At 43.9% G+C, this 16406-nt stretch overlaps 1 protein-coding gene across 1 annotated transcript in view; it reads right to left on the reverse strand.

Moving 5' to 3' along the window:
• The window catches only part of LOC104012937 (sodium/hydrogen exchanger 2), a 28860-nt gene extending 12700 nt beyond the window's left edge, over positions 1–16160 (reverse strand). Inside the window, exons 1-5 of the mRNA XM_087748916.1 lie at positions 15995–16160; positions 14024–14487; positions 13403–13653; positions 8329–8546; positions 4273–4469 (exon numbers count right to left, since the gene is read on the reverse strand). Of these exons, the coding sequence (XP_087605042.1) occupies positions 4273–4469; positions 8329–8546; positions 13403–13653; positions 14024–14487; positions 15995–16160 (1296 nt within the window). The remainder of the gene's footprint in view (positions 1–4272; positions 4470–8328; positions 8547–13402; positions 13654–14023; positions 14488–15994) is intronic.
• Between the last annotated feature and the right edge of the window lie 246 nt (positions 16161–16406).

A 16406-nucleotide genomic window follows, 5' to 3' on the forward strand; every position in this document is an offset into this window, starting at 1 on the left:
CCGCCAGCATTTGTCTGCTAACTTTTTGAGTATTATGTGTCACAGATCATTACTCCGACGATCTTTGATGGCTAGCCGGTGGCTAAGTTTACTAATCAAAGTATCCACCTGGTGGGAAGGGTCAAGGGAAGAGTTTTAATGTCCTTTAAGCCTCGTGAGAGAACTTCTAAAATGCTGCTGTGGTGCATTTCTTAGTCTGGCTTCGGTATGAAATGACTTTTCTAGGACATGTTTACAGCAAAAATGATGGAGTAGTTGATGTTTATGACTTCTGAATGTCACAAATGCTGGCACGGAGGAGAGTTGAACACATTTTTAATTGCAGAAACAATTAATGTGTCATTTTAATAGCTAATAGCAATAAAAAATGCATCGCTATTCAGAGTAAACAACATAAAACTCACAAATTCAGAAATAATAGATATTACAAAAATTAAGTAGAGACTATCCAATTTGGTCTCTTGCCTTCACTGGATAATCAGCTGCATTTGTTTTCATTTTAAAGTGGCATTTTGGAGTTTTGTGACCAGGACTCCCAAATTTAGAAACACCTGAATTCCTTTGGCCCTTCCTGACCTTGGGAGCATTATGGGAATTTCAGGCCACATGTCGTTTCACAACACACCTGTAGGTCCCCCATGATGCTCCTCCACCCGCCAGGGATAACTCAGCTGAAGCGCATCACCCGATGCTGACAGTTCTATCATGGCTCTCACAAAGTTTTTCTACCGCCAGCCATCCGGTAGCCAACGGGTCAGCGTAGGCAGCAAACAAACAAACAAACCAACCTCTTCGCAATCATTATATTTGCTAACAATTTCATGGAAGAGGTCAGAGGCCAATAGGCTGAGAGAGAGTGAACTTCAAACAGAGAACATGGTATTTCATTTTTAAACCACACTGAAAGGCAGAACAATGAGGGCTTTTTGTGACATTCCAGACAAGCCCACAGCTCCTTGGAGGACTTGCTGGGCTACGGGGCGCATACCCAGGCCTGCCTGGAAACGCTGAGGACTTGACAATTGCTCAGTCAACCTTCTCAAAATTATTAACCAGGCTTGTTGTGGGAGGAGCCTTATGCAACTGAGTTAGGCCAAAATAGATGAGTTTCCTGGGTTTTGTAATGCACTGAGATACCCTTGTACGGACAAGCCCAACTGCCTGCACATTGGGCATTAATCTGTGTAGCACGAGGCTTTTCAGACAGCGTGGTCAGGATTTCCAAGAAAATGAAGTGGCTTTGTGCTCCAACAAGATGCCTTGCTGGCCCTCAGCAGATTTAAAGGGCCCAAATCATCTCTTCCCTAGTTTCTGTCCTGTCTTAACACAGACAGCCCCCGCCAAGTCTGTACTGATATCACTGTGAATATAAAGAAAACTTATTGCACAGAATAACAACAACAACAACAGAGTCCACTATCCACAGAAGTTGTTTTATAGCCAATATTTCACTTGTCCTTTCCACCCAAAGCGACATGCACCATGAAAGATGCTGGGATATTAAAGACATTCCCTCTGCAGTCCTGCATCCATCAATGTGGCTGGCAGCAGGGCCACAGACTTCAAAAGCTGTAGGACTCATTTGCAAACCCAGGTTTCTGAACGTTCATCTTAAAACCCATTTCTGTTATGTTTACTTATGTTTTCTGTGCTGAGCTACAGCAATATCTTTCTGGTTCAGCTTTTAAGCAAGTTTACAATTTCCCCCCCTCCCCGTTCTCGTGGTGGCCTCAGCTACACAATACTGCAGGTATCTGGAGCCTGAGCAAAGCCTGTCTTTATAGATGCTATGTTCTCGCTGAATGGCTGAAGGTCAAGGGGTCGCCCCGCCGACACGTACCCACGGGGGACCCTGTTTAACTCTCACCCTTTCGCATGGAGATGACATCACCAGTTGAGCTTTGAGGTTACACAAAAGCCCTTTTCCCAGTCCTGGGAAGGATTTTCCGAAGCCTTGGCAGAATGGAGTTGCTGCCTTAGAACAACCTTTGTCTGAGACTCAAGAGCGTCTCTGCATGAGCGGACGTGCCTAGTGACCGTATCTTTTCAATTTCTGACCCACATTTGCATCTTAAAACTTGTCAACCTCCACCTAAGTATGCTCCCCCCACCCCTGGCCCCTGCTCTCTCCTTTCAGCCTGAAAACTGCACCCGGTCCAGCTGCCCTGCGGGTCTCAGCTCCGAGCCCATCGGCACGTCACACTTGTTGACCATTTTTTCAGCTCATGATGTGGATAAGGTGGACGTGGGGAAGCAGAGAGTCAACCCCATCCCTCCACATTGCCCAAGTGCCCAACACCCACACCTGAGGGGCTCAGGGAGGCCAAGTGGAAGGAATTTGCTCTCGCGGGGTGATGCTGAGCCATGGGGCAGCTGTCACCGTGACCCACCATCTCCCAAAGCCCCAGCAGCTGCTCTGCTCCCTCCATCTGAAGGCAGGAGGGCAGCAGCCCCGGGTCAGCAGCTCCTCACGGACCTCGGGCCCTTGAGCAGGAGCTCCCGGGGAGCTTTTCCGCATGGCATCTTTCCCAGACCCCCATCCCACTTGCTTCCGCCCTACGGAGCCCCACTCTTAACTTCTGGGGATAGCGCACCCCAGGTAGACATCAACCTTGCTCACTTTGTGACCAAACGACCCCGATTTTTCCACCACGTCCTCCTTCCACTCCCACGGAAGGCTGCAAGGACGCCGATACCACTAGATGTCAGAGCAAGGCCGGGAGCGGCTGCCCGGCGGCTCCTCCCGAGCAGGGCTTCCCGCAGCCACCACCCCCTCCACCTCAGCCGCTGCCTAAGGGGGAGAAACCCCTTCTCCACCATACACCTGGAGGGGTGCTAATTAACAATCCGTGAAGAATAAAGGCATGTTAGTAAGGAGAGCAACACCAGCACCAAGTTCTGCCCCTGCCCAGCTGCAGGCTGACCAGCCCAGGTCCTTGCCCACCATGCAACTGCAGGCAAGGGCCAGATGTGGCAGCTCCCATACGCTCCCCAGGAGCGGCTCAAGCTGCAGATGCGCCTATAGCTTTTCTATAGGATTGGGCTTTACAAACCCCCGCAGTAGAAATCAGTCTTTAAAAAGAAAAAAAAAAAAAGTGCATTCGTGCTTTAAACAATAAACCAAATATCTGAGAGCAAAGGGTCCACCTCCCTCTCCCACCCCGGCAGTGGGGGGTTACCATGTCCGCAGCCACCCCGTGATGCGGGCAAGTTGCACTCACTTCCAGAAGCTTTCCCACTGGATGGGAAACAACCCAAGAATCACTAGGACAGAAGGAGAAAGCAGGTAGCAACAGGGCTTAGGGATCAGTTATAAAAGAAAAGTTAAAGGCAAATAAATCAAATGTGCTATGACTTTTATATTTGCTTCTGATTTTCCTTGCTTTTATAGCAAGTAACACACACAAATTTTTTTCCAGTGGAAGAGTTAAATCAATCCCCTTCCTACTGCATCATCATAAAATAACAGCAGCTGCTTTGCTGCATGAATGTGAAAACACCTCAGACATATATACAAAATATTTTGATCAACAACTACTGATGGCTGTTGCTTCAGCCGTTGGATGCCCCCATAAAATGGAACTCAGTCTCAGAAAATGTTACGAAGCCACTCCTTCAAAATTAGGTCCCTTTAAATTGTCCCACTTGTGAACCACCAAAACTGAGATGACCAAACCATAAACATCTTTTAAAATTCTTGCTGCCCATGTTCAGAGGGTTTGGAGTATCTCCAGTATCTTCCATCTTCTCACCTTTGGGATCAGGAAAACTGACCTTCATTACTGCATGGCTCAGGCAGCATTTCATTTCGTGACAAGGCCTACAATAACAAGTGGTTCTTACCTTCCTCAAAGAGCAAACTAGTTGCAGAGGTTGATTTGTGTTGACTTTGCTCTCACATAAAACACATAAAAGCACTACTTCAGAGAGGAAACCTATGCCAGCATCATTCTTCACAACTCTCACCACCACTACCCCATACGGATGGACCAGATCAAAGATGGGACAAGTTACCATGGAAAATGTTACAGCATATGTTGTAAGTCAACAATTGCTAGCCAGCCTCATGAAGTGTGACACATTCTCACGCCTTCTGCCTCTTTCAGTAATAATTTTAAATTTTTATGTGCCTAACCACCCAATGGAGGGAAAGTTTTAAATGACCGGTAAATCCTTGTATCCATCTAACAGTTTAGTACTGATTATTTGCCTGGAAAAAAAAAAATCATGCTCATTCTTTACATCCGCTGGTGACACCGAGACTGTTTTTACCTGTACAAACACGGTGAAGAGGATGACAACAGTTGTTGCTGCAATGAAGAGCTTCTTTCTGTGAAAGTCAGGAAGCAAGAAAACCAAAGAGAAACAAATGGCTCCTCGGAGACCCCCATACGCTATAATGAACTGGTCTTTGCTGGTGATGGTGTTCACGTGAAATCTGTTCACAAAGAAAGTCAGCACGAGAACCCCTGAAAAGCAGGAAAGAAGATGGGAGCGCATCAAACAAGAACAGCAATTCTATAAAACTCAATCTTATGGTATATTTTACAGTAAAACATTACTGAACTGGTAAACACCTATCACAAGGAACTGGCCAGGGCCCAGGGTGGTATATTCCCAATACGCCACTGGAGAAGGGTTTTTCTTTCAGCCTGGTCCAACAGGTTTGCATTTGATTTCTCCAGATAAAAATTAATCCCCAACACATTTCTGATTTGGGGGATTACAAACACCATTGACTGGCCACAGTTCTGGGGGCTTGCACGACTATAAAATTGTAGGTAGCTCATCTTGTAGGAAATTCTCTTGGTTTTTAACTCAGCCTTGTGCTTACCACAGTCCAGCTGGGAAACCAGAGTTCCCTTCAGAAGGGCTCTGAACTCTGCAGGGGAGTTTTAGCGTCATCCCGCTCCCGTGACCACGGATCCCCAGAACATACTGTTTACCCAGGGACTCCACGTTAAGCATCAGCTAAATACTGAACAAATAACTATTGGCAACGTAGGATGTATTAGCACATTTATTTTGATGGTAGTTAATTAAAGTTTTTAGGGCAATTCTATGGTCACGTGCCAGCCGAAACTTTACTAGTATAATGATACGGAGCCAGGTTCCGAGAACTGAATTAAAATATTTATTCTAATTGGTGATAGCAAATGATTGAATTGCTTGGATTATAAACACTCTCGAGGCAAATCATCAGCAACAATTTAGTCACAAGTTACCCTCCAATTTCCAACAGTTTCCAGGCAGCAACTTGGATAAATAGCTATATTCTGCCTGCGTTAACGTTGTTTCGCTCAAAGATTTATACTGTATGAATTTAAGGCTACATAAGGTGACACAGCAATTGATGTAATTTATAGTCATGCAAATACATAAACAGATGCAGAAAGGTACAAAGAGTTGGGCCTTAAATCAGTAAGCTGTGATCTTAATACCGACGGATATTATAAACATCTTATCTCCTGAAGATTAATGTCCATTTTGAAAGCTGATGACACGGACTGTCATTGACTTTTGCTAGAAATTAGCTGGATCCACATCACTATTGCTCTTCTAAAGAGTGTTTGTAAAAGAAATAAACTTCAAAAATAGTGCACTTGTAATGTACTTGTCAAACATCTTCCCACACACATACAACTAAAAATATCTAAATATCTGAACTTTGATTGTGCATCAGACTGGTTTGAAGAAAACAAAAAGCTGGGGATGCTCAGGAATAGAGAACTCAATGAACTGAACCTTGCAACACCTTCCCCATCTCCGGAGCTCGTGCCCAGACCAGCAGATGTGAAGTACTTCAGTTTCAAGGTTCTTTGTAACTTAAAAAAAATACGTAAATAAAATAAAGCATACCTCGGATCACATCTGCAGCTACTGTAAAGCTCAGGCAGTGCCGATGATTTAAAAGAACAAAATTTAGTTGAGCTGATATCCTGGCCTTTGTCTTAATTTAATCCTTCCTCATAAATTATTATTAGCATTCCCTAAACTAATTCAAGGCCAGTTTGCTCCAAGAAATGACATACAATTAATCATTTTGAGCAGAATACATTTTCCTCTGGAGATACACCTTGAGAAAAGAGCAGAAGGAAATCACCCTAGTGCTTGGAAAACAGTGGAATACTAGGGCTGTCATGCAGTTAATGTATTTTGCTTTTCAGATGATCTCTCTTATATCAAAGTAATTCCAGTCCCCAGGCTTCAGCAGAATCATTTCTCATTGTAGAGCACTGGGAGGGTCCAACAAAGGACTAGAGCACAGCTTACACACCAACCCCAGCACTCTCAAACCAAAAGTCCCCAATTCCTGCAAGCAAACTCTACGGGTGCCTCCCATTTCTGGACCAGTGCCTTGAGCACGTCCAGAGCTGCAGGTCAGGGTCTAACCTCACCCACCACCTCCACAGCAGGAGTCTCCCAGCCCGGCTTTATGCAGCACCCTGCCCGGCTCCTGCTCTCCCGGCACACCTCCGGCTCTCCAGCAAGGTGCTGCAGAAAAGGGACACCCTATTCAGGATCAGATGTGCGAGACAATTTTCAGCCCTGGTTTGTGTGTTCTTATTTAATTCAGGGGGGATTTTGAATGGAAAGAGGGTTTCCTTTCCTGGTTGCGGTGCTGAGCTCTTCTCCAATAACGTGCTGCATAATTTGAGAATGCAATCAGAAGAGCTGTGTTTAGAGAGCCGGAGGATTTCTGGTGTGCTTTTGTAATGTTACTGTGTTCCTTATGTCTTGCAATGAAGAATTTTTAAACTAAAAAAAAGTCGAACTCACTCAGAGCCTCTTTTCTTTTGAGCAAATAGTTTAAGAGAAAACCACTCAATCGTGATAAAACATTTGAATGTACACACAACTGACTAATAAGCATGTTTCCAAGTGCATTTATGGTGCACAGTTATTAAAACAAACCTTGGCATGTATTAACAGCTAATAAAACCCATTCTGCTATGTCTTGCTAATCATGGCCTGTCCTATTTAAGCAATTTCTTGAAGTGTCTATCAAATTTGAGTTCACTCTGTTTGACTCAGTGTTTTGTAAACATAAATCCTGTTGAATGTTTTGTAGCTCTCAAATTCTTGGCCAAAATCTGTGCTCTGTTATATTCACAGACACAGTTAATATATAAAGGCATCCATAAAGGAGAAGGTAGGCACTCTGCACTCGCTTAGGTGACAGTGACTGCACACTGTACGAGGCAATGGAGAATCAGCCTCTCTGAACACCAAATCAGCGCAAGATACAACTGGGGACAACGGTAAAACAGTGCATCTATTTTTCTGGTCATTTACAGTGCGTGAAAATGGGATCCCAGAGCATTCTGGGACCAGGACTCACGCTTTCATTGTAACTGATCTCAAGAAGATTATCTTTAGCCACTATAATCAGGAGAGTATTTTCATGTATAGCTCTCTTCCTCTTGTTATCACCAAGTCTTGGTCACTTTTTTACTGTGAGGTTGGTCAAACACTGCAATAGGTTTCCCAGGGAGGTTGTAGAGTCTCCGTCCATGGAGACAATCAAAAGCCATCTGGACGCGGTCCTGCCCAGCTGACCCTGCTTATGCAGGGGTTTGGACCAGATGACCTCGAGAGGTCCCTGCCAACCTCAGCAATTCCCTGATTCTGTGCAATTCTGTCATTCTCAGTCCTTACCTGGAATTCTTGAGTAGGAGCAGAAGCACGCTCACATTTTCAGTCCCAATTCTCATGTACCCAGCAGTAAGCTGGGTAGATGCTCTTCTGTAAAGCAGAACAGCATCTCCAGGGACAGCTGTTTGAAAGTTCCTCCAGTTTCCCATTTAAGGAGGCTGCTGTGCACAAACTTGTTATGAATTAAATCCCTTAAATCTCTGCAATTCAGAATATGCAGTCAGAGGCCCCCTGGTTTTACACGGCTCTCTGATCCCAAGCTATGTACTTACAGTCTTCCCTCCTGTTGTGAAGATACCAAGGGACTAAGATACACTGAAATGGAAGAGGAGATCATGGCGATCAAAGGAGGGTCTAAGACAGAGGTATCGATAAAATAGATGTCATGAGAATTTCTATTTAGCACCAGTGCTGCCTACGGTGAGGGCACAGACTAGGAAATTACAGCAAAATGCAAGACTTGCTATTAAGCAAGTGATGGAGGAGGAGGGAAGCATCAGCTGGGGTGTCCCACTTCAGTCCTTGCGTTCACATCTGGGATACCCACACATCCAGAGAGAGCAGGAAAGGATGATGGTGGGGGCAGGAGCGTTCTCTCATTTAATGGAATCACATTTTTCACTCCCATAGATAATAATATATATAAAATTAAAATCTATAATTTCACCATACCTAGTGCTCTCCAAATGAGACAGAAAATGACAGTGAAGCAGATGTATGGCCAGTTCCACTCATGATTTTCTCCAATGGTGGAAACTCCAAGAAAGATGAAGATGAGGGTATCACTAACACTGCTCCACATCTTCATGAAGTATTTGACTGTGGTGTGAGACTTCAGAGAGATGTTGGCCTCCACATAACGTTTCATGCCCATGGCACAAGCAATGATGCTGAGAAAATCAAAACAAAACAATAAATTTTTCTACTTAAGCACACAAAATTGACACATTGTAATTTATAAAAAAATAGGCTTCATCAAGCATTAGATGTTTGCAGACATCTCACTGGGTAGTGATTCGCTTCCTACATCAGTCCAATGACATCAAGAGGAGCACCAGGACAATAAGATGCTATATAGGTTGACCAGACTGTCTGGATCTGTTTTTTAACAGCTAAACCACTCACCATCTATTGCATTTATTGTAGCCACACAGCAATACCTACAATTAACTACACCCAACTCTTCCCATCACAATATGCTGTTTTCAGTTCTGGGCTGAAGAGTTTCATGCTTAGGAGCCCACATCACCTCTTTTGCCCGGATAAGGGAAAGACATTTGAGGGAATGGGAGACTTGTTTCTCAGCATGAGAGATGTGTAAATAGGACTCCTGTGAGTTTGGCTGATATCTGGTCACTACAGCAGATTCTTGTAGGACTCGGGATCGGTGGCAGCCCAAATGCTGTACTCCTTCACCCAAGGGACCAAAGCTAATCTAAAGTTGGAGAAACTCAAGCATACAATGTACTTCACACTGCGTATTTCTAAGCCCGACCGGACTTGCACTGGATATTATTTGGGCACAGCTAGGAAGCCGTTGACTCCATGCAACCAAGAGACAATAAAATGCTCAAGCACACTCATCAGGCTGCACAATGAGCCAAGAAATGCTGTTGCTATCGTCGGAACATCTGACCTCCTCAGGTATCACATATCCAAGGTCACTTCAGAAGTGTGCAGCACCAATTAAAACTTCTGCCTTGCAATTTTTCATGGATAATTGGGTCTTCAAGTTACAGGGTACATGTGGTTAGCCTAATTCATCAGCTTTTCAAATCAATACATTTTCAGGCCAGCAATCTTAGAAGGTCAAAACGATTGAGCGCTCAAAGAGTCGAAGCTCCATTTTTTATATTTTAACCTGGACAGAAACATTTTGTTCTAAATATCGTACCAGCAATAGCAAAACGGCCTTACTTTTCTGAGATCTGATTGCCATTGGTATTTGGTAAGGCCATCCACATGGAGTTTTATCGTATTAAAAACTCCTTTCACAGAAGACATCATGGTAACTCTCTTTACCTTATATCACACGCAGACAAGCCCACAGAGAAGCAGATCCTTGGTTTGCAGAAGTGCCCCTGGGTCTGGCAGAGTGAGTTCAAACACCAGCTGTGACCAGGACAGGTAGGTGACCCGTATAGATGCAAATAGGTGTTAAGGTAGGTGGTGGCCTCCGCAGCACATTACCCATAATGTATCCTCTCAGCTAAGAACTATTCAGAAAACAGCCATGCCACTACTGCTTTGCAGGGAAAACATCACATTTAACCCCAGAATTTCACAAAGGAGATTCTTTGCATTATTTGGGCTTGGATGAAAAAAAAAAAAAAAAATAGTGTTGCCTCCTGGCCCCAGCACGCAGGACAGTTTGCAGATGGGCAGAGCTGAGTGTGCTCTGGTTGTGGTTTAATAACCTGTACGAAACCAAAGACCCTGATTCCGTCCTCTACAGCTATTGAATTATTTCAGGAAGATTCTGTCGGCCTCTGCATTGCGGCTCCTAACCTGCACCGCTGCTAACAAAAGCGGAGCAAAGGCCACTTTCCTTCTGGCTCGTCAGTGAGTCGCTGAGACATCTTCACTGCCACAACTCTGCGTCCATTGTCGGACCAAGACAAAGGAATGAACAGCAGCTACATTCAGTTCTGCTCTACTTAAAGCGCTAAGAACATCAGCAACACTATTACAGGAAAATACTTATCAGATATTGAGTTGGAACAACAAATAAGAAATTACAAAGGAAAAACAAACAAACAAGCAAGCAAACTTTTTCAAATGAAGGTGCACTTTCACCCACGGTGAGCTGCTGATTACTGGGCTTTGCATTCAATCACACACACACACCCAAACAAAAAAAAAAAACAAAAACAAAAAAACAAAAACAAAAAAACAAAAACAAAAAAAAAACAACAAAAACCAACCCACACCACACAAAAAACCAAACCCACACATTTCCATTTCTTTCATTTAAAAATAATTATTATTTGTTTTTCCTCATTGCCATGAAAAAAACATACATTTTTTTGAAGAAGAAAGAAACATTTGGGTTTGTCTGAAATTAAAACGGCTTCAGGGAGAGGGCGGGTAGTAGAGGCACAAGAGGTCAGGCTCGGAAAAGCCACAATGCTCTTACTGGGGGAAGAGATCCCGTTTTATCCAGCAGCACGAGACCAGGATTCAAATCCTTTTTTCAGCTAATGTTCTTTGAGTTCCCATCTTTCTTCTCCTAAGAAAATGTACCGATACTTAAAATATTCTGAAATCAGTCTTTTTGGTTTATCCTTTTCAGACTGACCCACTTTGCATAAAGCACTGAGCCAGACAGAAAGAAGAAGAGGGATTGAACCGCAAGCTTAAAAAAAATAAATTCTTCTGTTTCTGTATCTGCCTCAATAAATAGTGGATAAAATAGCTCCAGCTAGGAATTAAGAAATCCAACAAACATTCATGGGAAGTGACTTCCAGAGCTGTCATTTAGGAACACTTCTTGGGAAAAGAACATGGGTTCACACCAGATTCACAGACAGGGGATAAACCTGGCCTGTTCTGTCACGGCTTCAAAGATGGGCACTGCCACTGGGGCAAGGCGGGGGCTGGGGGGGGGGGGGGGGGGGGGGGGGAGAAAAAAAAAAGAAAAAATCCATTTGCAGAACTGTTTAGCAGATTGGGTTGCATGCACAGATTTTTTTGGGCTATGTAGAATTGATTTTTTTGGCAATCAAATTATTTTTCAAAGAAACAAACTGCCAAGATCTGCTTCTTATAATACAGTATTCCCTGGTCACAAATGAACGAATTGTTTGAAATCAAGATGTATAAAAGAGGCATTTATAATTTGGCAATTATAAGAGCAGCAGGGCAGGAATCAGCTGCCTTTGCAATTGTTTTGCTTTAGAAACAATGCATTATTCAAAAGAATAGAAAATGGGTTCCATAATGGGTACAGTAGATTGTGATTGATAGAAAGAGACACCATTAGGATTGAATGTTTTCTGCTCCATGATGATTATGCAGCATATTTATTTCACCGTTCTGTCTTACGCTCCTATAAATAGGCTTTCTCTTACCTACTCCCAGAGCTAGAATTGTTTTCAGTAATGCTAGAATATTGCTCCTATTAACCATTCGAGGAAAAAAAAATCTGCAAGATATAGGAATGGTTTCTATCCAAAGCAGTATCATTAGTTTTAAAACAGATCTCCCAGATACTCTTGTGTCTGCTGGTACCCCACTTAATTTTTTAAATTTTCTTTTTATCTTTGTTATTATCAGATTTACAGTTGTTTACACGGTAGCTATCAATGCAGTCTAAGTGCACTTTATAGTCTTTAGGGAAATATCAAATAGGTGGTTGTGATCCTCAGCACCAGCTGACTTCGTTTAGGCAGGAGAACCAAATGCAACAGATACCAGCCCACAGAAACCAGGGCTGAATCACTCTGGTTTTCATGTCTTTGCTTTCCAAGCTGAGCTTTGTTTGACCGTTAGGATTATTATATCCATTTTTTTCTCAGCACCTGTTCTGCAAGGGAAGCGCACGAGGTAAGCCCAAAGCTCAGTTAACTCTCTTAAAACTGAAGGATCTGGCCCAAAATTATTCATTTTATTGAAAGATTTATGCAGTAAAAAGAAAAATAAATTAACTGTATTATCTATAAATTATAATTTCTGAAAGACTGAATTTACAGAAACAAATAGCTTCTCTTCGCTGATCCAAAAAGTTGCATGGGAATACACGAGGTGGCATCTGATACAGCATGGGACTCGGCTGCAGGACACAGGCAGCTCTCGTCTGCCCCACGTTCCTACACCCTGCTTGTACAAAAGCCTCCTGGAGTAAACCCTTCCGTGCTCCACAGTGTTTTTTAGATTGAAGAGCGCATAGGACTGACTGTGCTGTAATAAATTGCAAGCAGTTTGGGTTTAGTACCTTTGAAACCTTGATCTCTGACAACTTTGGCTGAAATTGGCCAGCAGAGTTCAAACATTACTGGAGACAGAGATGATGGACGGCACCCAGACTCATGAGCTGTGTCTGAACTTCTGGCAGTAAGTCTGAATCTCCAAAGCAGAGATTTCCATTAGAGCCCTCCACTCCCAAACAGTGGGAATATTTCCAGGCTTCAGCTCTGCAGGGGATACACAGCTCCCACCCCATCACTCACTGGCTCTGTCACCCTAAGGTCTGCCTCAGCACGCCTTCGGGGCCACCACCCAAAGGTAGCCGGTAGGTAGGGCATGCAGGTCAGGAGGAGGGTGCTAGAACAGACGTGCTGGAAACTCAGACCAAACTTTTCTGAGGATTTGATTAAATCCTCCTTGCAGCTCTTCAAATGTTAGTTTTGACTGGGCCACATATGGAAAATAACAAAATATGCCAAGAAAACCTCTTCTGGCTCTGCCAAACCCTCTAGACATCTCGCTGCTTGAACATTCAGGGTTTCCAAACGAAAAACATGGAGCTCAAATAAACATTCCTCAATAAACCGACACAAACCGATCAGCCATCTGAAGCTTGCCCAGCAGTAATCTGGATTGCTTGTGACTTGCAGCTATTACCATTGACGTGTAATTGTGTAATGTGTGAAATGGGGTTACACCGCTAGAGCTTTTATACTCTCTGTTCGCTGCCATACACAGATTTCCAACTAAGCAAACTTACTTTAATTTTTTTTCTGATACTTTTTCAGTAAATCTAGCCAGAAAGCTTTCCCGGACAGACGAGATGCCTGGACATACTTACGCCACGATCCCCGAAAGGTGAAACATTTCGGCAGTGAGGTAGGAAAGGTAGCTGTACAGGAAGACAAAGAGCGGTTCGATGACACGGATATCCTTGGTGAATCGCGTGGTAAAGGCGGCGGTCATCCCAAAAATAAGACCTACTAAAACTCCTCCTAGCCCAACCACAAAGAACTTTCCAACTCCAGCAAAAACATCCACGCTTTTGATGGCTGGCATTTCACAGAAAGATCGAAATAGCTTGTAGAGCACCTGGGTGAAAAAGGAAAGAGGAAAACCAGCCGTTAACAAGATATTCATCAGACATGGCCATATGTAGCCATGACACTAAAATATGCTGCCGGGATTTCTGCCAGTGCGGGGTCAGCATCCTTCTCTGGAGGTCAGGCTCTGACCAGGGGAGTGCTGTGGCACTCACTTGCATTTCTATCTCCAGACACACAGTCGAAGAGATGTTCACCTGAAAGCTTCTCAGGACCTCAGCCGGAGAAGTGGACCAGGAGTCCTCTGCTAGAAGAGGCTGTTGATGCCTTTTCCTTCTGCAAATCTCATGTCCCACTTCTCAGCATCAGCCCATCCTTCCTCTGAATGCTAAATACTCAAAATAAAGGCAAGTCCTTACCACCGTCACCGCGTCATTCAGGAGCGATTCACCAAAGACCAAAATGTGTAGCTTTTCATTGACGTGTATCTCTTCAAAGACGGCTAACACCGCCACGGGATCCACGGCGGCGATCAGGCTGCCGAACAGGAGGTTGTGGAGCAACGACACGTCCTGCAGGTGAAAGGCTTTCACCTGGCAGATCCCGTACAGGGAAAAGCCGATCCCAAACACGTTCCATATCGTCCCCACGACCGCGTAGAGGAGAATAGTGCCGATGTTCTCAAAAAAGGGACGGCTGGGCATGAAGTACCCTGCATCTAGGACGATGGGTGGCAGCAGGTAGAGGAAAAAGATGTCGCTGTCCATAACAGGCGGTGACTTGTCGTTTAAGCCGTAGATGATTCCCCCCATGATGAGTCCTACAAATATCAATAAACAGCTTTCGGGAACGACAGAAGGCAGCTTGTTATATAGATGAAACCCTGAAAGGGGATGAATAGGAAAAAAAAAAATATATTACCTCATCAGCCCAAACTGGCTGAAGAGCACCAACCAGCTCCTCACTGGGGTGAGGAGGATCCCCGGGCTTCCACCTTCAGCAGGCTACGCTTTGGAGTAGTAGTAATAAATGCACACAATTAAGGTGAAGTTGCTCAATTAGAAATTGGCTAGAAAGTCTGAAAGATTACTGAAAATACCAAACTTTCTAAAATTACTGTTGGTTCAGACTGCATTTCATGATAGCATAAGGTTAAAGATATATTTTTAGGTAATACACAAATAGAAAAACTAAATAATCTGCATAAATGAAAAGGTATTTGGAATTATTTATGATGTAATCTAGTTAGCATGCCATCTACAGCACTAACGTAAATAGCAACTGCTAATTTTAAACACAATACAGATTCCATACATCAAAAAAAAAAAAAAATCACAAAAAGCATTCTCATTAATTATAAATGGTGCCACTTTTTAATATTATTTAACCATTAACACTTAAAGCTAAAGGCAACATTGAAAAAAGTCCAATCAAGCCAGCCTTGTGCAACACCAAATGTTGGAGAGAAATGCTGACAACCACTACAAGTACTCGAGGTGAGTTATCAAAAGAAAGTAATGAAACAAACCAAACTGGAATAGGAATAATAAGAAAAGAAAAAAATCTGTGATCATTATTTCTTCATGCATGTTAACAGAGTTGAGATCTCATCATGTAATATGCAGAATAGCAAAACAAAAAGACCATTTCCATCTGAAAGAAATTCTGATCTAAATGAATCTCAGAGACTTCTCCCTTCTGAGAAGGAAAAAAAAAAAAAAGAAAAAATACTAAAAACATTTACAGCAGTAATTTAACAGAAGTAATCACAATTTCTGGAGGAAAGAAGAAAGAATATATAATTTCCACTTTCCTATGCCCAGTTTTGGAAAAAAAAAAAAAAAAAAAAAAAAAAAAGAAGTCCAAGTTATACAAAATATAATTTCTTAGGTGTCGTTTCACAGATAACCTCCTTGATGCAGAGAGATTTTATTTTAGGCTGTGTAACACCCCGCACGTGGACTGAGTTACTCCCTGCGGCTGGCCATATGCAGCACCCTTTAAGACCAAGGAGTCTTCATTTTAAGATGAAGATGTCGGTGGCCAACCCGCATGTAGTGCGGCTGGCAAGCTCATCGAGATGAATGCACGCCGTGGTGTGTACTGCAGCTACATAAAATCCCTGGAAACTCTGATAGTTTTCCTACTGATAGCAACACCATGCACAGGTGTGAACTTCTAGATGGAAAACCATCATTTCCGACCTAAAATGCACCTGGGTAGTTATTTTCTGGGCGTGCAGTATGTCTGGCACACGATATGTGCATCCTTAGGACTTGGCACATTATCTCAGGCTCCAAGGTTGGAGAAGAGGTGAAGCAAAGGCCACCCCTGCCCACACCGGCCCCACGGAGACCCCCGTCCTTCCTCACCCTCTCAAGATGCCTTACCTATTTTGGCCAAGGATGCAAGCATGATCCAGAGCGTGATTTCAAAGGGGACTTGAACATGCTGATAATCCAGAGAGAAAAACGCGTGCTCTGAGGATTTGTTGCCCTGGGCTTCCTCGGCAGCCCAGCTGATGTTCTCCGGGATCACGTCCTCCAGCAGCGGCATCAGTGGGGAGCCTTGCAGGGCTCTGACCCTGCTGGCTTGGAGGACGGAGGAGAGCAAGGACCCAGCCAGCAGAGCAGCTGCAGGTTTGCACCCTGGCCTCTGCCCCTCCATTTGCCCTGGAAGCTGTCTGCCACGGAGATTTGGCCGCTGGCTGCTCCCCCTCTCACTGCTGCGGGTGAGTGGTTGGGAGTGCTGCTGCAGACAACGGAGCTTGGCTCGCCCTCGTTGCGTGGGTTGCTGCAAAGA

Source organism: Nipponia nippon, unplaced genomic scaffold, assembly GCF_047370975.1.
Source record: "Nipponia nippon isolate SJK-2023a ecotype South Korea unplaced genomic scaffold, ASM4737097v1 scaffold_12, whole genome shotgun sequence".
In the NCBI taxonomy this organism is placed as follows: domain Eukaryota; kingdom Metazoa; phylum Chordata; class Aves; order Pelecaniformes; family Threskiornithidae; genus Nipponia; species Nipponia nippon.